At 40.6% G+C, this 23,847-nt stretch overlaps 1 protein-coding gene across 1 annotated transcript in view; it reads left to right on the forward strand.

Annotated features, from left to right (window-relative positions):
• Nucleotides 1-23,847, forward strand: part of EFCAB6 (EF-hand calcium binding domain 6) — a 295,381-nt gene that overhangs the window by 132,943 nt on the left and 138,591 nt on the right. The window contains exons 10-16 of the mRNA XM_030815402.1: nucleotides 2,918-3,028; nucleotides 6,631-6,739; nucleotides 12,294-12,461; nucleotides 15,809-15,868; nucleotides 15,981-16,141; nucleotides 19,069-19,242; nucleotides 20,839-21,007. Of these exons, the coding sequence (XP_030671262.1) occupies nucleotides 2,918-3,028; nucleotides 6,631-6,739; nucleotides 12,294-12,461; nucleotides 15,809-15,868; nucleotides 15,981-16,141; nucleotides 19,069-19,242; nucleotides 20,839-21,007 (952 nt within the window). The remainder of the gene's footprint in view (nucleotides 1-2,917; nucleotides 3,029-6,630; nucleotides 6,740-12,293; nucleotides 12,462-15,808; nucleotides 15,869-15,980; nucleotides 16,142-19,068; nucleotides 19,243-20,838; nucleotides 21,008-23,847) is intronic.

Raw genomic sequence — 23,847 nt, forward strand, 5'->3', positions numbered from 1 at the left:
TGAGACGGAGTCTTGCTCTGTTGCCCAGGCTGGAGTGCAGTGGCACGATCTCGGCTCACTGCAAGCTCCGCCTCCTGGGTTCAAGCCATTCTCCTGCCTCAGCCTCCTAAGTAGCTGGGATTACAGGCACCCGCCACCATGCCTGGCTAATTTATTTTATTTTATTTTATTTTTTATTTTTAGTAGAGACGGGGTTTCACCCTGTTAGCCAGGATGGTCTCGATCTCCTGAGCTCGTGATCTGCCGCCTCCGCCTCCCAAAGTGCTGGGATTACAGGCATGAGCCACCGTGCCCGGCCCGGATTTGTATTTTTAAAAGATCAGGCTGGTAGAGGTATGGAAATATATTGGAGGAAGGCAAGAGTAGGTACAAGAAGACCCATTAGGAGATTATTGCAATAATTTAAGTGAAGCTTGGTATATATGTGGATGTATGAATGGATGGATATCTGGTTGGGTGGATATGTAACCTAAGTTGAACTGGGCAGACTCATGGACTGTCATCTTACAGCTACTTAATTTTGTTTCCCACTGCCCCTTTAAATTTACTCAATTGGATTAGTTCTTTTGCCCCTGGATAAAAATGTGAGCAGATCTTGCTTTTCCAGGTTTGTCTTGGATCATAGAAAGAGGCTTAATTTAGTCATGCAACTGCCAGTCTCACACAGCCATCAAAGATGTAAGCTTGATTGAAACGTGAATTGCATTTCCTCCCTGTTAGGGCCTGTTACAGGCACGAGTAGAGGCGGCATGATGGCAGCTTCTCACTTTCCCACTTTGCACTTCTCTTCTTTCCTCATTTTGTAAACTAAGTTTCAGCCTCCTCTAGGAATTGAAATGCACAGAGGAAGGAGAGGAACAAAAGGGGAGGCTGAAAGTTCTCATTTGACTGACACTGCCGTGAGCTTGAAGCTGCGTTCTTGGGGCCGATCAAGTGTTCAAAGGTGTTTGCTTTCATGAGCGCTGTTGATGGGTTTTGGATTTCACATTTGATGAAGGCAGATGCATCTCTAGCCGTGCTGATTGCCTATTTCCTTCTCAGCCGCTGGGAATCTGGGAAGAGAGAAAGCAAGCCTTCTCTATTAAGGCCTGTTCATTTCTCCAGGTGGCTTTCTTGGGCAAGGACGAAGATGCTGCTGTGTGTGTGTAGGTGCACGTGCTCTCTCTCACGTGGCCCACTCTCCCTCACGTGGCTCACGTCTGATCCCCATGAAACTCTCAGCAGTTATTTTCCTGATGACTCTGATAGAGCAAGCCATCCAACCAACCCCCCTACCCCGCACCCCCCCCCCACCCCCCACAAAATTTTTTGTTCTCAGTGGCTAGCCAGCTCATCTCTCACCTGCAAGGTTTCTAGCTGGGAGTCAGGCACTGATACATCCCACCCCCAATGGCAGGGGACAGGAATCAAGCTCCCTGAGTGGAACAAGTCTTCAGGTGAAGAGTAGGCATCCTTCACTCTCTCTTTTGTGCTGGGGTTGGGACTCAAGCATACCAAAAGATTTTCTCCCAAAATTCACTCTTTTATCCTCTATTATCTGGATTTTTTAATACCCTAGATGTAGATAAAGAATTTCTTTGTCTAACCAGTTCGCTCTCAGCCATTAATTTTTAGCAATCAAAACAGGGCAGTCTGTTTCATGCCCACTTTGAGATCTCATATCAATTATCTAAGGAACTCAGCCTAAACTACTTTTTGCCATCCTGTTAGGGAAGGATAGGTATGGTTTAGTGTGTAAGTCACAGAAGGTGTATGTGACACAGGTCAGTGTATGTGATGGAACGCTTGCTGGTTTTCCAGCCTGCAACCGAGGCTTTTTGACCTATTAGCTCTAATCCTTATCACAACCCTCCCAGTAGGTGGTATTATTCTCATGTTACAGATGAGAGGAACACAGAATCAGCATAGTGAGCAGCGAGTCTGAGGTCACATCAGTAGGAAGTGCAGGAGCAGGTACTCTGGTCTTTCTGAAACCCATGCTCACATCAGGTTGTTCCCGCAGACATCTTATAACTCTGAAATTATTGGATTCTGAGTCTTGGGACCATATTCACTTTGGAAATGTGTTTTTGAACAATTTTCCAATTATTCTTGCTAAGACTTTAAATCTATACTAACTTTCTATTGCTGCCATAACAAAGTACACAAGCCTAGTGGCTTATAACAATACATGTATTATCTTCATGTTTGGTAGGTTAGAAGCCCAACATGGGTCCACTGGGCCCAAGGAATCAGCAGGGCTTTTTTTCTTCTGGGGAATCTGGGGGCAAATTCATTTCTTGCTTTTTCCAGCTTCTAGAGGCCACCTGCATTTGTTGGTTCACAGCCCCTTACTCTGTCTTTCAAAGCCACCAGCGTCACACTCTGTCCTTCTGTCCTCACGTCTTTTGATGGCTGCAGCTAGGAAAAGCTCTCCAATTTTAAGAATGTGTGGGATTAGAGCGGGCCCACCTGGATAAATCAGGAGAGTCGCTCCATCTCCAGATCCGCCCTTCACCACATCTACCATGTTTCTTTGCTGGGGCAAGAACGTAGTCACAGAGGCTCAGGATTAGAGGGTGGACCCCATGGGGGCCATTGTCCTCCCTGCCACAACATAGAGGCTCTTCACATGATGAATTTGAAAGAATTATTTTATGGACATTATTATTTTAATCAAGTCCCTTAGATTCTTCCTTCAGTGTATGCTACCATTAACAATATAGAGACATGCAGATCTAATATCAGTTTGATTTTTCCTTGCTTTAAAAAATCAATTTGTAGTACTATTTTAGTAAATGATTTTGTTTACATTAGATTTGAAACTTCATATAAATGCATTGCTGCCATTTTCAATTCAACATTAAGTACCTAATCCATGCAGTGTTATAGAAAAAATGTTTAAAGTAATGTTTTTTGTTGTTACTTTTAAATCCAGATTTGGACTTAAAGCCACCACTAAAATCAATTGGAAGCAATTTCTAACATCATTTCATGAGCCTCAGGGGTTGCAAGTTAGCAATAAAGGTCCCGTGACAAAAGGAAATAGGTATGTAAAAAAAAAAAGAACAAATTTTAGTTACACATATCATAATACGTAAAAGATCAGAGAATATCTGTTACTTTTTCTGCATTTATTGAATGATTGATTAGTCTCCATTGAATAATTGCCAACTTTTATATAGTGATTTACTGTTTACAAATTTTTCTTATTGAAAACTGCCTTAAACTATAAGGTTGGCATAATTATTATTTCAGTTTCTAGATGAGAAACATAAGATGATACAATCTTAACTCCATCACCCGCTCAGAGCGTGGTGGAGGCAGCTATGGACCACAAAGGCTCCAGGCATACAGGCCGCCACGGCAAGCACTGCTCCCCAGCTCTAAGCATATCCTTGTAACATTGTATGTAAACGTGTATTTGTTAGGTGTTACATGGAAAGGAACAATATATGTTCATTTGTTTTCCAGCCACTGAGTGGCCCAGATATCATGGGTCATGGAGATTATTTGTCTATCATTATTTCTGTTCTCTTTCTAATATCTATTATAACCTCAGATTTGCAATACCAAATATCTTGTGATGGGGCCCCAAAATGTTTTTTAAAAAATTTAATAATATGAAATTTTAGAATTTAGCTTTTTGCTCTGAGAAGTATTTTATGTTGATGTGTATCCTGTATTCATTGCGCTCTACGAATCTTAAAGAAAAAAACAGGCTTTATAATCTTGGCACGTTCATTGAAAGTGCTGTGCTCTACTGTAAAGTAAAATATACCATGGAGTTAATTCCTATTTCGTGGGTCCTGTCCCTGTCTTGGGGATTTATGAATATTTAATGAACTGCCCCTGTTAACAGCCTTGCAGGTAATCAGAGCGCTCCCTCTCTGCTCCAGAGCTGCCACCTCTGAGTTCATTCCTTATGTGAAGTTACTTCTGTTTCTTTATAATTTTCTTGTCCAATAGCACGTTGTCTAGAGAGGCTGTCAGAATTAAACTTAAAGTTTTATTTACCTTAAAACAGTAGTTCTTAAATGGGGACAATTTTTCCTCCCAGCTCTGGCAATATCACGGACATTTTTGGTTGTCACACAGGGTGGGGAAGCTACTGATGGGAGCTGATCATAACCCCAAAAGACACAAACGCCATCATCCTTAAGGTTGAAACCTCAGAAGATCAAAATCATGAAAATATAATTCTGAAAAAACAATTAAAAATTATTTAGGCCGGCACGGTGGCTCACGCCTGTAATCCCAGCACATTGGGAGGCTGAGGTGGGTGGATCACCTGAGGTCAGGAGTTTGAGACCAGCCTGACCAACATGGAGAAACCCCGTCTCTACTAAAATACAAAATTAGCCAGGCGTGGTGGCGCATGCCTGTAATCCCAGCTACTTGGGAGGCTGAGGCAGGAGAATTGCTTGAACCTGGGATGCGGAGGTTTGTAGTGAGCCGAGATCTCACCATTGCATTCCAGCCTGGGCAACAGGAGCAAAACTTCATCTAAAAAAAAAAAAAAAAATTGTTTTAAAGATATTTATTTACATTGTAAAAGGGGATTTATTTGAGAAACATAAAAACACAATAGAACACTTCAGAGGCCACTTTACACAAAAAATAGGCAAAAAGACACATATTTTTCAAGCATAAACACTCAGATATACTAGTGACCATCACATAGATGTGACAGATATGAGCAGATGAACCATATTCCTAAAGAAATAGGTCAAAAAGTGAAACATATAAATGCATATCACTATGGTGGGTAATTGCATGCACCCGGTTTCATAACTGCAGTCATTCAGAATACCGTGACAGATAACCTAAGTCTTTTGCAAGATCAGTCAAAATCTGCAATTGGTCACCACTGCCTGTACGGTCGCCCGAAGAGCCAAGATCTTGAGAAAATTTATCTTTTACAAATGCAGTGAACAAAAATGACATCTCTTCATATACTGAGCGAGTTTCAGTGTTTGTACACAACACACACAATGCTCACACACTAAGGCAACGTTGTGATAATCCACTTTCATGGAGTCAAATTTCCGATGTCCAAGGCAGCGACAGAAAATGTCCCAGCTCTGAGAGAGAGTTGTGTTCCCTCTGGGCTCCCAGCTGATTGGATGGTGCTCGCCAGCACTGAGGGCACATCTTCCCCCCACACCCTCCCTGCCCCCTCAGACCCACAGACTAATCTCCAGAAACGCCCTCACAGGCACACCCAACACAGTGCTTTACCAGGTTTCTAGGTATGCCTTCATCCAGTCAAGTTGACACCTGAAATTAAGTCCACAAATCTACTCTTGCAACTTGGTACCCATAGGCATCTCCTTAAACCACACTTAATTTCCAAATAACGACAATAGCAAGGTCATAATTCCACCTAACATGATGCAACTATGCTGTGTACAACTGAAAACACACAAATCCCTTGCCTAGAATTTGGCTTTGGGATTTTAATCTTTCGAGATTGTGCTTTTTGCGATTTTAGGCATTAGGGGCTTTAGAATTTAGAGATTTTGATCTTTTGGGATTTCAACATTTGGGATTATGGCATTTGGAATTGCATCTTTCAGGATTAAGATCCAAACCTGCACTGATCTAGTGGGTGGAGGCCAGGGATGCTGCTCAACACTCTGCAGTGAGTCCCCAAAGCAAAGAGCTCTCCAGCCCCTATGTCAGGGGTACCCGGTGGATAAAATCTGCTGTAAAAGGCATCTGTTCATGCCAGTGCTGGAGGTCTGTAGAAAAACGAAGTTCTAACAAGTCATGTGAGGAGCTGAGACTCAGGAAGCCAGCATTTGTTTCTGAAAAGTGGTGGTAGGCGTAGGCTTACTGTTTCTGCACAAACAGAAGAAAAGATGGCTGTAGAGATGCAGCAACAAAAACCCCCAAACAAATCTGAGAATGGTTCTGCACGTAAACTGACTGTCATTCATTGTTTCGTGGGAAAGGTAGGATGGTCTAGTAGAACATCAGAAAAGAGAAGCACCCAATGGCATATTGTGATGAGATTCTGACAGTCTCCCTTTCTGAGCCAAGTCCACATTGAACTTGGTTTTGGTCTCCAGAGCAGGTAGTCATGGCCTTCAGGAGCACACATGTACACTGACGGGCCCTGAGCTCAGGGATGAAAGAGGCCATAGAGGGAAAGGGGGCTCTGACAACATAGGGGATCATGGTCATTGTCAACGGAAAGGGAGAGGCTGAGAAGGCTGCTGTCCTTGCAGTTCTAAATAGGGAATTTGTGCCCTCAGTTATCATGTGGATGAGACAGCTACAATGTGCTGCACACACAGGAGGGAGGGCTCCCAGCTTCCCAGCCACTGAGGTCTCAGCACTGGTCCTCGGTCCCTTTATTGGTCTTGTTTGAGATCAAAACCACAGGTGTGCAAGATGGCTGATGAGTTGGTCTCATGGAGAGAGGAGATGGTCCAGCAAGGCTCGCCCTGCATTCACGGTGTCTCTCTGATCACAGTAACTGAGGTTCAGATGAGCCCCACACGCACAGCACACTGTCAGGAAAAAGAGCCACCCACAGAGAAAGCTCTATTGTATTGTGATGAGGGTGCTTGTTTCTTGCATTAAGAAAAGAACAAAGTTCAAGAACATAATCTTATTCCTGCTTTTCTCCTAATCCTCTTGTAGCATCAACTCTAGAAATGAATCTCGCAAGGAAAACATCATCACAAAGTTATTTAGATGCACTGAAGATGGCTCTGCATCACTGAAGAAAGCATTACTGATAATCAACAGTGTAAGATTTTGAAAGCCTTCTCTTGTGAAACACTCATTGTTTCTAAGAATGCAAACGCTCAGAACGAGACCAATAACAACTCCATATTCATTCATTTATCCATCCAACAAACACTTCTTGAGCCCCCGTTACATGCTGGGAATTATTCTGAGCCCCTAGGGATAGAAGCCCTGACCTCAAGAGTTGAGTCTAGTTGGGAGGACGGACGATGGAAGATTAATTGCAATACAATAACATAAGTGCTAATTGTGATGGGAACAATGTGTGGCAAGATCGTAATGGTTGTAGTGACTCATCATCATTCACTGTTTAATTAACAAACAACCTTCCCCACCCTAACCTAGAGTTGATCAGTTCATAACCAACTTATTGCCCAAAACAGGAGCATTTTCTTAGTGCCAAAATAGCCTACTTAATTTTTTAATTGTACTATAAAGAGAGGCTAATTCATGAATTTGCAACCTGCTTTTTCTCACATTCACCATTAGCTCCTGTCTCACTTTAATATCGTTTTAGAAAGCAGCACTTGGATCCTTTTGATACGCAACGACATTTACTAAGCACATTCGGTACTTGAAGCTCTAGTAAACAGTGAGGAGCAGGGTGAATTACTGTTTCTGAGACTCACACAGGACTGTGTACAAATGATTTCAGAGGCCAAAGGCGTCCCTTAGCTCAGCATCAGCCTCCTAGAACCTGCCGTGGAGGGAGTGTCTGGGAGTGGAGGGTGGTGCCCTAGGGAGAAGCCAACACTGCCTGGGGGTGGCCTCCAGGTTTGCGGTTTGCTGTCTGTGGAGACCCCAGCGCCTGCCTCCGCCGCACTAGAACGCTATTGCATGGGATTTCCAAGCACAATGTGGATTCAGGAACGTGGGGTTCTTTGAATGAATCTTTAGGCCTGTAAGACTTGGTCTCTCTGAATGAACAATAATATTGAGTGCTTACTATGTGCCAGGCACCATCTTAAATGATCCGGCCGTATATACACTCACTAAATCCTCTTCACACCTCGGCGAGGCAAACATGATTATTATCTCCATCTGACAGATGAGGAAAGGAGGCCTTTGTGCTAAGTAACCCGCCTGAGGCTACCCAGATAGTGGTGTTGGAGGCCAGCAGGCTCGAGAGCAGCCACACTCCAGCACTGGGCAGGGCTGCCCGGGACCCTGCTGGCTGAGCCGTGTGGGAAAAGATAAACGAGGCCTTTGTGTGTTACCCCTCAACTCAGGTTCTAATAGTATACTGAAGAAGTAGTTTAATTAAAAATAAGGAAACCTTCATTTCCTTTAATGGAGGACTATACAATAATGCTAATCACTCCAACTATTAGACTGTTTAAAAGTCATTGTTGTGCTATTCAACTTGAGATCAATAAACAGACAGTGTAGGTTAAGAATTGAGTACGTAGTCCATGCTGGGCCCCCGTGCTGGGCACTTAGGCTAAGCACACAGATGATTAATGCTAAGTCCTTGCCGGTAAGCTCACACTCTGGGGTATCACATCATGGCATTAACAATCAAATGTCTTACAGTTACATAGTGCGTGGTTTCAGAGTAAGATTCCCCTCCCCTCCCATCCCCCCACCATGCACCCCACCATGGAGGGGACTAGGTAAGAAGGAGAACAAGGGTGGGAGCCAGGAGTGGGCAGGGCTGGGCGTTTTGCCTGGCTGCTCAGGGCAGTCATGGGAAACAAATCTCTCTCCTGCTATAGAGAGGGATGCAGAATGTTTAAAAGACTGCTTTAGATCGACGCCCAGGCATGCATCCCATTTTCTGTATGTGCTGCCTCCAAATGCTGCCACCAACTCTGCAAGTGGACCCAACTGCTGTGATCACTTACATTTAAATCAGGTGTGGCTTGCTTCCTATCAGTCATACAGAAGTAATTTGCATCCTGCCTTTTTACCTAGTCTTGATGTTGTTAGCTGTAGCTGACATGATTTAGTTAATAGAAAGTCCAATAGAATCTTCCCAGAAAACATTAGAATTAATAATAGGATTTAGAAGGTCATTGGATACAAGGTCAATACACAAAGACCAACAATATTTCTATAAACTGCAATAAAGTATTAGAAAAAGATGAAGTTTTAAAATATTATTTCTAATAACATTTAAAAAAATCAAATACATAGAAATATGTCTTACAAAAACATGCAAATTCTCCACATTGAAGACTACAATGATTGCTTACAAAAATCATGCCATTCCTTCACACACTTTCAGAAAATACGGGAGGAAGGAACACTTCCAGACTCATTCTCTGAGGCCAGTATTACCCTGATACCAAAACCAAGCAACGGCATCACAAGAAAAGAACCAACAGACCAATATCCTTTGTGACTATAGTTGCAAAAATTCTCAACAAAATATTAGCAAACTGAATCCAGCAACACATAACAAGGTTTAAGTGCTGTGACCACATGGGATTCATCCCAGGATTGCAAAGTTGGTTTAACTTCCCCCAAAATCAATTAATATCATATACAACATAAGTAGAGTGAGGAACGGAACTACATGATTATCTCAATAGATGCAAAAACAGTATTTGAAAAATCCAACACCTGTTTATGATAATAACTTTCCACAAATTAGAACAGAAGAGAAATACCTTCACCTGATAAAGGGAATTTACAACAAACCCATAGCCAGCAGCACAGTTAATGGTAAAAGACTGAACGCCTTTCTCCTAAGATCAGGAACAGCACAAGAATGTCAGCTCTCGCTGCTTCTAGTCAACACTGTGCTAGAGTTCTGGACAGTCCAATCAAGAAAGAAAAAGAAAAGGCATCAAGATTGAAAAGGAAGAAGTAAAACTGTCTTTGTACACAGACGATACAATCTTGTGTGTAGAAAATTCTAAGGAATTTGTGCATGTGTGCGTACACATATACTGCTAGAACTAATAAATGAATTTATAAGGTTGCAGAAATATAAGATTAACATACAAAAATCAGTTATATTTCTATAAACTAGCTATGACAATCTGAAAAGGAACTTCTGAAAGCAATTCCATTCACAATAGCATCAAAAAGAATAAAATACCCAGGAATAAATTTATCAAAAGAAGTGCCAGATTTGTACACTGAAAATTACAAAACATTGTTAAAGGAAAGTAAAGAATATGTAAATAAATGAAAATACATTCCATATTTATAGATTGGAGACAATATTATTAAGATGACAGTTCTCTCCAAATTGCTTTATAGATTCAGTGCAAACCCTATCAACATCCCAGCTGGCCTTTTTTTTTCTTTTTTTTCTTTTGAAAAGCTATCTGAAAATTCATATGGAAATACAAAGGTGGAAGAACAGCCAAAATAATCTTGGAAAAGAAGAACAAAGTTAGAATACTTACATTTCCAGAATTTGAATCTTAGTGCAAAACTATAGTAGTAAAGACTGTGTGATACTGGCTTGAAGACCTACATATAGATCAATGGAACAGAGTCGAGAGTTCAAAAATAAACCCTTACATTTATGGTCCATTTATTTTTGACAAGTTCAGTGGGAAAAAGGAAAATATCTGTTAAAATGTTAAGAGGACAATTGGATATCCATATGCAAAAAGATGAATTCAGTCCCTTACCTTACACCATACACAAATAGATGTAAATTTAAAAGCTAAACTCATAAAACTCTTAGAAGAAAAACATATATGAATCTTTGTGACCTTGTGTTAGGCAAACATTTCTTAATGACACCAAAGTATAACCCATAAAAGAAACAAATCGATACATTGGACTTTATCAAAATTAAATTTCGTGCTTCAAAAGATACCTTTAAGAAAGTGAAAAGACAAGCCACAGCCTGGGATAAGATATATGCAAATCATATATCTGGTAAAGGACTTGTATCTAGAATATACAAGTACTTTTAGAACTCAATAAGAAGACAACCTAATTTTTTAAATGGGTAAAATATATTAATAGACATTTTACCCAAGAAGATCTATGAACAGCCAGTAAAATCTTTTATGAACCCATGAAAAGATACTCGACAGTATTGGTCACTAGAGAAACTGAAAGCCACGCGATACCACTTCTCACCCTCTAGGATGGCTATAATCAAAAAGACAGACAATAATAAGTGTTGACAAGGATATGTGGAGATACTGGAACTCTCATATACTGCTAGTGAAAATGCAAAATGGCACAGCCACTGGGAAAACAGCACGGCCGTTTCCATAAAAATTAAATGTGACTTTTAGAACCCAGCAATTCCACTCCTAAGTATCTGCCCAAGAGAATAAAAACATGTCCACACAAAGACTTGTGAGCAAATGTTCATAACAATATTATTCACAATTTCCAAACTGGAAACAATCCAAATGTCCATCAACTTGTAACAAAATAAACAAAATCTGGCAATGTAATGCCCAATTGGGAATAAAAAGGAGCAAAATACTGATGCATACTACAACATGGATGAGCCTCAAAAACACTATGTTAGGAGAAAGAAGCCAGATGCAGGAAACCATGTATTTATGATTCTATTTACATGAAATATCCAGAAAAAGGCAAATATCTAGAGACAGAAAATGGAGTCATTGCCTTAGGCTGGGGCTAGAAATGGGGAGAGACTGCAAATGTGCATGAGATTTCTTTTGGGGCTGCTGAAAATATTCTAGAATTAGTTGAGATGGTTACACAATGCTTTAAATGTATTAAAGTAACTTAAAATTTAGCTGTCAGTGATTTCTATTTAGGCATTCAAGAATTGATTATGACTCTCAAAAGAAAAGGTAAGCATGCATATATCCCCTAAAGTACTTAATTTACCCCTCAAGAGAGCCTTATATTCTTTTCAGATTTTGGATCCCCAAATAATAGTTGACATTTGCACACTGCTTTATCCCTTACTTAATAAATCCTTTTGTCATGTTAATATTCACTATGTCTCCGTATGAGGTGAGGGTTCTTTATTTACCCTGTCTTTCCAATAAACAGTATCTCTCAATTTTGGTATTCAGTCTACTTATTGATAAATTTTTATTCTGGGGGAATAAATTTTTTCTCACGGTATTTTGCTCATAATATGTTTTCTTTATGCAGCATGGCTGAAATTTTTCTAGCAAAGTAGTTGTCCATTTATGTAATGGATGAGACTGTTGGTGGAGAAAACAAGCATAATTTATTCTTACTGAATTGGCAAACTGTAATTGAACTGCTGGGAAGTTTTGTGCCCCATGCAGTTGAACCCCCAGCTCTCAGGTGGGGTAGGGAAGTGAGGAGCTGTTCAAGCCATTCAAGCCCCTGGGGAAAGGAGTCAGCCTGAGTTTGAGAAATGGGCCTCCTTGCTCACCCAAAGCCATGTCCTGATACAGAATATTGTAGGAACTGCACCTGGAAAGTTCTAGCATTCCCCCTACACACACACACACACACACAGAGTGCTCATGTTATATAAGGATCATCAATCGAGGTATTTGCATTTCCAGTCATAATTCTATTTGGCCAAAGCTCGCTGTTTATTAAATGATGCTAAACATACATAATATTTTTCTTCCTTTTTTCTTTTTTCAAAAATTCCCTTAATACACTCTGATGCTCAGAAACCCAATGGACCGATAACAAGAGAAGAATTTCGATATATTCTAAATTGCGTGGCTGTAAAACTAAGCGATTCGGAATTCAAAGAACTAATGCAAACGCTTGACCCTGGGGACACTGGAGTGGTCAACACCAGCATGTTTATTGATCTGATTGAAGAGAACTCTAGGGTGAGTTTTGTAACAACTTCCTGTTTGGTTTTCTCTTTATGTTGGGAAATTTCAGTATTCCTAATAAGAGATGCAGGTGAAATATGGTTTAAATAAATTAACGACTTCACAGTTTTCAACTCAATCATTTTAAGTAAGGGTCAAGTGTTTAAGCGTTGTTTGCTTTTAACTTTTAGTTTCTGAATCTTAAAAAAGGATGGTAATTGACATTTCTGAAAACCCATCCCTGAACGAGAGCCCTTTATATACAGGATGTAACTGGCGCCACCTCAACAGCACTCCTCTTGCAGCCATGTCTTATTTATTTATTTAATTTTGTTGTTCTTGTTTTTTTGTTGAGATAGAGTCTCTCTCTGTCGAGTCTCTCTCTGTTGCCCAGGCTGGAGTGCAGTGGCATGATCTCGGCTCACTGCAACCTCCGCCTCCCAGGTTCAAGCAATTCTCCTGCCTCAGCCTCCCAAGTAGCTGGGACTACAGGCACATGCTGCCATGCCCGGGTAATTTTTGTGTTTTTAGTAGAGACAGGGTTTCACCATGTTGGCCAGGCTGGTCTTGATCTCCTGACTTTGTGATCCACTTGCCTTGGCCTCTCAAAGTGCTGGGATTACAGGCATGAGCCACCGTGCCTGGCCACAGCCATGTCTTTGAAAGGAGTGCTTGTGAGTGACTACTCTGGTCCTCATTCATATTTTTAGAGTTTCGTACCCTATGTTGGTTCAACTTTAAAAAAATAACTGCTTATTGCCTCTAGTGACTAGCATTTGCCCTTAGCATTTGCTTCTTTTGACTGAAAAGTTGACAGTTTTATTATTAGAAATGCTTCTATAACTTTAATAGCTATTAGCATTTTAAAAATTTTAAGAACTTTATCAATTTCAGATAGTGCATGCAATAGGCTTTAGCAGATTCTTATTGAAATGTTTTTTAAAAAGCTTCTTTTAACAGATACAAATTAGCTTTTAATTTTAGATTTATGACGTTGGCATCCCTATGAATCAAAATCAAACCAGTAATATCACGAGATGCACTATTTCTCTAAAGGTGAAGTTTCTACTGAATGGATCTGAATGGGGTGTCTTGCTTTGGGGAAAGCTTTAAAATGGTTTAGCTGAAGCCAGCTGCATTCTATTCTGATGGTTTCTGTGCAAAATGCAATTTATTCATCATCAATAAATCCTTTCCATCTGTCGTGGTTTTGCATCATGGTCTTGGGAAGAGTTTATGGCATACTTCTTGGTTTAAAATGGGACAGTTTATTGGAGCGAAAGTGTCATATTTAAATTACCTCCTCTTGGTACGTGTAGACATTTTCTACCAACGTTTTGGAGGTAATTTTAATAGGCCATAATACGTAACTTAATGTTTTGTGATTACACAAGTAACAGAAATTCATTGTAGATTAGAAAATGTGCCAAACTACAAAGGTGAAAATAATGATAAAAATCCCAAATCCCAACACTCAGCGATAGTTACACAGTTAATTTGATAAATTTTCTTCCACTCTTTGTGTGTGGGTGGGCATATTTTTTTGTTTACACGGTTGAACTCATTCTTTTTTTTTTTCTTTTTTTTTTTTTTTGAGACGTAGTCTCGCTCTGTCGCCCAGGCTGGAGTGCAGTGGCACGATCTTGGCTCACTTCAAGCTCCGCCTCTGGGGTTCACGCCATTCTCCTGCCTCAGTCTCCCGAGTAGCTGGGACTACAGGCGACCGCCACCACGCTCGGCTAATTTTTTGTATTTTTAGTAGAGATGGGGTTTCACCATGTTAGCCAGGATGGTCTCGATCTCTTGACCTTGTGATCCACCAGCCTCGGCCTCCCAAGGTGCTGGGATTACAGGCATGAGCCACCGCGCCCAGCCTGAACTCATTTTTTGTATGACTTTGTATATTCCATTTTTTCAGCTTCATGTTATATGATGAGCCTTTCCCCCTCACCCCACATCATTAAAAACTCATCATAAATAAGATTTTCAGTGGTATCTAAGAGTGTTCTGTGCACGTCCTTGTCACTGGGGCAGTTGGGCTGTTTCTCTACTTACTTTCATTGTGCTGGACATCTTTGTGCACAGATCTCCATTCATATCTAAATATTTCCTTAGAATAGATTTTAGCAATAGAAATACTAGCCCAAAACGTGTGGACATTTTTATGTTGCTGGATATATATATATCCAGACATATTGTATATCCAGTTATATTATATTATATACTATATTATATTATACCATACTATATTATATTATATTATAATCCTATATTATATATATCCTATATTATATTATATTATATATTATAAATCCTATATTATATCATATATTATAGTATACTAATATACTATATTATATAATCATTATGCTGTATAATTATATTATAGCATAATATATTATGTACACATAATATATAATAACAGCTATATATACATAGTTATATGATATATATAACTATTATATATTATAATATATCATTATATATTATATTATATTATTATATATTATATTATATTATAATATATAATAGTTATATATATCATATAACTATGTATATATAGCTATGTTATTATATATTATGTGTACATAATATATTATGCTATAATATAATTATACAGCATAATGATTATATAATATAGTATATTAGTGTACTATAATATATGATATATATAATATAGGATTTAATATAATATAATATAGGATTTATTAAGTAAGCAATAAAACAGTGTACAAATGTCTATATATATCCAGATATAGTATATATTATATGATAAATGCCATTTTTTTAACTTTTAAGTTCAGGAGTACAAGTACGGGTTTGTTACACAGGTAAACTTGTGTCATGGGGGTTTATTATACAGATTATTTCATCACCCAGGTATTAAGCCTAGTACCCATTAGTTATTATATTTTTCCTGATCCTCTCTCTCCTCCCAACCTCCATCCTCATTCTCCTGAGGGTGAAAATTCTCTTGTTCTCCGATAGGCCCCAGTGTGCATTGTTCTCCTCTATGTGTCCATGAGTTCTCATCATTTAGCTCCCACTTATAAGTGAAAACATATGGTATTTGGTTTTCTGTTCCTGTGTTAGCTTGCTAAGGATAATGGCCTCCAGCTCTGTCTATGTCCCTGCAAAAGACATGATCTCATTCTTTTTATGGCTGCATAGTATTTCAAGTTAAGTGTTATAATCCTTACTTTCAGATGGGTATTAGAGGGCAAGCTCCGTTGTTCAAGGTCTCAAAGCTAATGGCTAATTAGGGACAGAGCTAGGATTCCAGTCCAGGTCCACCTGCCTCCAAAGCTCCTAATGACTTTCATGAGTGGTATTTATTTATATACTTTCTCTTTCCCAATTAGATGAGAAAGACATCTCCCTGTACAGATGCTAAGACACCTTTCCTCCTGGCCTGGGATTCAGTAAGTAACATTTGCCTTCTTTGTGTGGATGCCTTCCTATATGGTTTGAGGTTACTGTTACAAGAGGTTACAGATGTACAGCTTAGGAAATATGTTTGTTTTTTACTGTTAGGTGGAAGAAATTGTTCATGATACAATTACTAGGAACCTACAAGCTTTTTATAACATGCTACGCTCATATGACCTTGGAGACACAGGGCTCATTGGCCGAAATAATTTCAAGAAAATCATGCACGTCTTCTGCCCATTTTTAACGAATGCACATTTCATAAAGTAAGTTTTTTGTAACAAAATTAATTCATGTCTTGTTTTTAATCAGGCCTGTTCCATAATTCTAAACCTTTTCTGTGCGTTTTTGAAATATTAATAGGTAGTATTGATAATAACTGCTATTTACTGAATCCTTGATTAGCACTGGACATTGCTTAAGAGTTTGACATGCATTATATGATATAGTCCTTATCACAGCCACTTAAGGTAGCTAACATTATTCCTTTCTACGGACAAAGAAACTGAGGTCTGGAGAAGTTAAATACTCACTCCAACTCACACAGCTGGTGAGTTGTGAGGCCTGAGTTCCCTCCTGGGTCTCTGATTCCTGAGCTGTCTTTTTCCTTCTTTTCTTGTAAGCAAATATCTTTCCTTTGCTTTTTAGTAATATCTTGTAAAGTATTGTTCAAGGAGCAAAGATTTCATCTCAACTCTTGCGGAACTGAGACATTTTGTGTATGTGAGTTGCAGCAGTTTAATATGTTGCATTCTGATAGAGCAAGAGCTTCATGTAGTTTTAAAACCACAATTTTCAAATATTAATAACTGAGCAATATAATCATACACAATCAACTCATGGAGAAACCCCATCTCTACTAAAAATACAAAATTAAGCCTGGCATGGTAGCACCTACCTGTAATCCCAGCTACTTGGGAGGCTGAGGCAGGAGAATCGCTTGAACCTGGGAGGCGGAGGTTGCTATGAGCCGAGATCACCCCATCTCACTCCAGCCTGGGCAACTAGAGCAAAACTCCATCTCAAAACAAAAAACAAAAAAACAAAAACAAAAGCCATCCAACCAAACAAACAAAAAAACCACTTTGCAGTCCCACTGCCATTAGGAACCATGCAGATGGTTCCCAGGCCCTCCATGAGCCTCTCACCTCTCAGGAGCTGAGACTGCAGCCAGGCTGCCTGGGTTGAATCAGCTCCAAACCTGGGCAAGTGACTTAACCCCTCCGAGCCTCTATTTCTTCATCCAGATATTTCTTACTAGAATTGTGATAAGGATCAAATGAGATCTTATACACAAAGCCTTCCTACCTCAGGGCCAAGCATATGGTGAGGTCTCAGCCAGTGTTTGCTGCTGCCGCTGCTGCTGCTACTGCTACTGCTGGTCTCAGCTCCAGCTATGTTGACCTGCTTTCCACTCCTTGAAAATGCTGGGCCCTCTCTTGCCCCTGGACTTTTAGACCGTCTTTCCCTCTGTTCCAAGGGAACAGTCTCTCCCAGCTGACCAAAGTTCAGTGAGGTAGGCGTTGTTCTGGTTTGTTCACAGTTGTGGCAACAGTAGTTAGCACAGTGCTTCATACATAGGCACATGAATATTTATGGGAGCGATTATAATACTAGTGAGCACTGATTGAGCAAAGTATGGCTTCAGAGCTCATGCTCAGCCCCCAGCTATATGCAGATCCTCATAATGATACCATAGTGCTGTTATTACAGCTGCGATTTATTAAGCACATATACACAGAGCATGTCAGCCCCAGTGCTAACAGCTTTATGTGGATTCTCCCACTTGATCATTACAGCAGTCCTTGGTACTTTTATTATCTGCATTTCATAGATAAGGAAACTGAGGCACAGCAAAGGTAGGGAATGTGCCCTGGGTCAGTGGTTCTCAGCACTTTTGGTCTCGGGACACTTTTATACTCTGAAGAATTGACAACCCCAAAGGTGTTTCTCATATGGAGTATGTCATTATGTACTGTATCAGAAATTAAAACTGAGACATTTTTAAAGTGTCATTGCAGAAACAAGTATACTTGCTGTGCTTTCATATAGGCTCAGGGAAAACTTTGGAATTTCAAAATAGTGGTTTGTTGGACGATAATGAGGTTACAGCAGTTATAGCAAGTGTAACTGAAGGTCTCTAGTAGAGAGCCGGGTAGAAAGGCTATAACGAAACTGAGTTAATCACTGAAAACCTAACCCTAGTTCCTCATTTACACCCTAAGCCTACAACCTTAAAAATGTTAGAAAACACAATCTATACAAGAATACATTTTATTTGTGGTCAGAGTGAGGACATGATCACACATGTTGCCTCTGATGGACTCGACTCTACGTGCATAGAAGAATCGAGTGAAGAAGGCAAATCACACCTCAGTGTTAGTAGAAAACTGGCCTTGCTGATGCTCTGGAAGTGTCCTCGGACCACACTTTGTGAGCCCCTGTCTTCAGTCATATAATTTTTTATAATTCTTTTTTTACATTTACTATATCTGCAATTCAGTATACTTTATATACAATAAGCTGCACACATTTAAATGATACAATATGATGAAATTCATCATGTGTCAATATCCATAAAACCATCACAAGATATCAATCAATATATCAAATATTTTCGCCACCCCAAAAATCTTCCATATGCCCTTTAGCAATTCATCATCACTCCCTCCTCCCACTCCACGAAACCACTGATCAGCTCTCTTTCATGATAGATTACTTTGTGTTTTCTAGGACTTTATGTAAATGGAAGCAAACAAGATATTCTCTTTTTTGTCTGGCTTTATTCACCAAGCATAACAATTTTGTGGTTCATTCATTTTGTTTTATATATACCAACAGTTCTTTCCTTTTCACTGCTGAGTAGTATTCCATTGAATGGGTTTACCATAGTTTGTGTATACATTCATCTCTTGATAGGCATATGGTTTGTTTCTAGTTTCTGGCTATTACCAATAAAGCTGTATGTGTAATGTTTGGCTGTTGCAAATAAAGCTGTATATATTTGTGTAGACACACATTTTCATTTCTCTTTGGTAAATGCCTAAGAATAGAGTGGTTGTACCATTTTACATTCCCACCAGCAGTGGATGAAAGTTGTAGTTACTTGCATCTTCACCAACACTTGGCAGGGTCAGTCTTTTCTGTTTTAATTACTCTACTGAGTGTGTTTTAATTATTTTTAAAAATTCAGACTCTGCAGTAAGATTCAGGACATTGGTTCAGGAAGAATATTTTACAAGAAACTTTTGGCACGCGTAGGAATTGATGGCCCACCCACTGTCTCTCCAGTTCTTGTTCCAAAGGATCAGCTGTTAAGTGAACATTTACAAAAAGATGAACAGCAGCAGCCAGATCTTTCTGAGAGGTAAAACTAAGCAAAATGAATGCACATATCAAAACCACAGTGTCTGTCATGGAATAGGTATTTAGTAACTATTTGTTGACTGAGTATTTTAATATTTCATTTTATAAATAAGAAAGATGGCACACTAGAAAGACAGTAATTAGTGTCAGGGAATTTTAGAGCAAGCAGGGATCTTAGGAATTATTGAATTTACCTTTTAAATTTAGAAATGAAAACACTGATGTCTGAGAGGTTTGGGGACTTGGCTCACAAACTTAGTGGCTGGCCTGGGTGAAGAATCCGGGACTCCTGACTCCCAGAGACAGTCTGTAACTTCTCTATTACATACCTGCATTCACATTTACTCTCTTCCAGAAACTTAGGTTCCTTACCACTATTTAATATTTATTGCAACACACATCCATTAAACCAGTTAACATTTTTTAATATGAATGGTAGAATGATTAAACTGATTTCCAAATTGAATTGTAACAATAAAACATACTTAGTAAATCTATAAAAAATTAGCCCGATGAATATTCTAGCTCTTCTTCATTTAAAAAATATAGGTTTAGTTTAATGAAAAGATATTATTTTAACTTGCTCATTCATAGCTTATAATAAATTCATAATGAAAGGTAAAATGTAGAACTATTCAGCAGACTTCACTTTGTCATAGCCCTTTTAAAAGGTTCTTAAGTGAAGATCAGTGGGAATATTTTAATGATATGCTAATTAAATTTGAATACCTGGGCTTTTCAGTAGTAGCAGCTTTATAAATGGGCATAAATATGGTATTTTAAGAGATGGGTTAAATATTCCATGATAAGATATGTTTGCTTCCTAAAACTGGTGAAAGAAGCAATGGCAATTAAACATTTCATAAAATGTAGCTTTCCCAGAGAGCTCTTAAAAATCAAGAGATACAGTGGGGAAGGAATAGAAGTCCATTCTCCGTGACTGTCTCAGGGCTTTTTTTTCCTCAAAAATATGGGGCCCAAGAGACTTCCAGAGAGCTGAGGAAATAACTGTCCTCCGAACACCCACGCCCACACGCTCAGACACATCCACGCTGAGACTCACAGAACAGCACATTCAATTTGTATTTTATAAATCAAGTTGATTTATGGAGTAACTGTGGACTTCCCTTCATTTCCATGGATGTTTGATGACTTCCTTGATCTAGTTACCACAAAACAGCCTATTTCTTTCATTTAAAGCTTTCTAATGGGCTCTGACTTTAAATTTTTCCACTTCACAAAAAATATCCTTTTTCAACCCTGTGTGCCCGGTCACATGCCACCTTCGGCCAGCTCAAAGCATAATTGAAAATCTTGAGGACCATAATATTCTCTCCCTTCAAGTTCCCCTGTCCCCAGCCTGCCACTGTACACAGGCTTTCACTTGGACACTGTCCTGGGGACCTCCAGTTCTGGCCCTGGAACCTACCAGCCAGGGGAGGGTAAGAAGCCCCTGAGTCACTCCGCCCTTCCCAGCTAGTGAACCGAGGATGGGAAAACTTACTGTCATGGGTTACATGGGAATGGCTGCAGTCTGGAGGAAGCACCCTGCCTGTGGCAGTTGACACCGGCTCTAAATGCCTGCTTGTGATTTTAGAACCAAGCCCACGGAGGATAAAACCACCCTGACCAAGAAGATGACCACAGAAGAAGTGATTGAAAAATTCAAAAAGTGTATACAGCAGCAGGACCCGGCATTCAAAAAAAGATTTCTTGACTTCAGCAAGGAGCCTAATGGAAAAATTAATGTGCATGACTTTAAGAAGGTAGGAGAATGGGCTTCTCTTCGTTTCTTTCCTGCAGAAGTTCAGTTGTTTTCTTATACTAACATACTTTAAAGGACAATGGCTTATCCCAGGACACAGCAGATCCATTTCTAGGCATCTTTCAACAATTTAAAAGGATTTTTTTTTTTTGGCCAAAAAATTGTCATTGGCACATTTCTTAGAGAATACTTTCAATATGGATGTGGCCAGCTTTTGGTATTTAAACTTTTACATATCAGAAGCATTTTTTGATGCGGTTTGGCTATCTGCTCCATACCTGGCACTGTGCATCATGGGGCAGCCTGCGGGTGGGAGTACAAAGCCACTCCGGCCCCTGCCTGCCAGTGGAGAGTTTCCAATCACAGAGCTGTGGTTTGTTCCTCTAGAACGAAAAAAAAAAAAACAATCTGGCAGTGAAATATGGGAAACTCAGAGTGCTGATTTGCATGTGCTTATGGGAACTGGTGAGTTTCTGCCAGAAAGGGCTCAGCTTGAAGGGTTCTGCATAGACTTCTCAGGAATTAATTTAAATGATTGCTTAAAATTCCTATTACGATCCCTCTAGCTAATCATCCTCAGCTATTTTTAAGGAAAGCATTTCAGTTAATATGTAGCAGTGTCCATGTGGACAAATTTAGAAGAAGGCAATGAAATATATTTCCAAGAAGAGAATAATTACATTAGTGGCCCCTTCATCCAGTGCCTGCCCCACTGCCGGGCATTGGAATGGGCTTTTTATGGGTCTTATTTCTAAGCCTCCAGAATGCGGCATCACGGAGGAGCATGGACTGGAGGACGGAGCAGGGCTAGAGGCACAGAAATGGGATTAGGTAGCTACTGAAATAGTCCAGACCCTCTCCCCTCCCCAGCCAGAACAAGACAAGACGTGGAGGTCCTTTGTTGTATGAGCATATGGGGAGAGCCAGGAGAATAGATTCAAGAAGGACTCAGAAATAAGGAGTTGAGGATAGGAAGTGAGGGATAGGGCATAAGACATAAGGGAATAGGCTAGGTGCAGTGGCTCATGCCTGTAATCCCAGAACTTTGGGAGGCCAAGGCAGGTGGATCACGTGAGGTCAGGAGTTCAAGACCAGCCTAGCCAATGTGGTGAAACCCCATCTCTACTAAAAATACAAAAATTAGCCAGGTGTGGTCACGCATGCCTGTAATCCCAGGTACTCAGGAGGCTGAGGCGGGAGAATTGCTGGAACCCAGGAGGTGGAAGTTGCAGTGAGCTGAGATTGTGCCGCTCCAGCCTGGGTGACAGAGCAAGACTCAGTCTCAAAAAGAAAGAAAGAAGGGAATAAGGCAGAGGAAATGTTTAAAGACATTCCCGGATTTCTGATTTGGGGACCAGGTGGCCGATAACCAGTCATTGATGATTTTGATGAGAGCAGTTTCAATGGAGTGAGTGGTAGTCATGGGAGCTGAATTTCAGGGGCTGAAAACTAAATGAGTGCCAATCTGACTCCCTCCATCCCTGCCCATGCAGGGCCCTTTGTCCTAGATTTTATTTCACCCTGAGCTACGTGGCACAGGTCCTTGCCCATAATGCATAATGAGCTTGAACTCTCACAATGCTCTGCATTCTTGATTCTTAAAGTGAGTTCAGAAATTCATGGGAAACTAATAATCCCTAGTCTGCCCCTGGTTTTTCAGAGTGGAAGGTGACTATGTTAGAGAAGTGGCAGTAGATGGTGGTAAGGCAGAGACTAACACCTGTGATCTGAGTCCAAGAGCAGCTCCTTACCTGGCCCATCCTTCTGTCACCTGAGAACAACTTTGGGTCATCAGCTCAGTTGCAGGTTCTTCTGGCTTCCGGTTGTACCTGCCATTGATAAACCAGCATGTCCTGAGTTCATGTCCCAGAGCAACTCCTGAATGTCAGTCTCATGCACCTACCTGTCTACCTGCCTTCTCCATGTGGGCACAGCCAAAGAGGGGCCGCTCCGTCCACATCCTTCCTGTTCTCAGTCAAAGACAACCTTTTTTTCCCAGTTGCTCAGGCCTAGAATCTAGTCGTCTTTACTGAGTCTCCTCTTCCTCTTGTACCCACATCCAATTCACCAACAAAGCCTGTTGGCTCCCTTCCAGATAGTTCCAGAATAGATGACCCCACTCCACTGCTCCCCCCAGCATCTCTCATGTGATTATCACAGCAGCCCCTTCACTGCCTCCCTGCTTCCACCCTGGCCATGCCACAGTTCATTGTCAACCCAGCAGCCAGAGCAACCCCTCACTGGAGCCCACCGAGGGCTCCTCAAACACAAACCAGGGCCCGAGCCTGGCCTAGGAGACCCTGCATGGTCCAACCACCTCCCTGACCTCAGCTCTGGTCATCCTCCCCTTGCTCAAGAAACTCCAGCCACATCAGCTTCCTCTCTCCTCAGACACAGGCTGGCTCTTCCTTGGCACTGGCCATGCCCTCTGCCAAGATTGCGGCTCCTTGGGTAACTGCATGGCTCTCCCCTCGCCTCCTTCAAGTCTCTGTTCAACTGCTCTTCCTCCACCAAGGTGACCCTGACATTCCTATTGCAAATGCAGTCCCCCCTCCTCACCTTCACCTCCTCCATCTTGTTTCCTGTCCACAGCACCTGTGTCGTGTATTGCACGGCACTCACCACATCTCTCATTTGTTTCTGCATTCTGTCTGTTTGCTTGCCCTCCCGTATTATAAAATATGCTCCAAAGGTTGACATTTGATCTCTTTTGTGTAGTGCTGCTCCCCAAGTGCTTTGCACGTAGTAGGGCCCAGTGAGCATGTATTGAATGAATGAATGTGAAGAGTACTTGGCATCCCCAGTGCAGTCCTAAATGAATGCCACCCTGAGGACTGATGA

The sequence above is a fragment of the Nomascus leucogenys genome, chromosome 7b (genome assembly GCF_006542625.1).
Source record: "Nomascus leucogenys isolate Asia chromosome 7b, Asia_NLE_v1, whole genome shotgun sequence".
NCBI lineage: Eukaryota > Metazoa > Chordata > Mammalia > Primates > Hylobatidae > Nomascus > Nomascus leucogenys.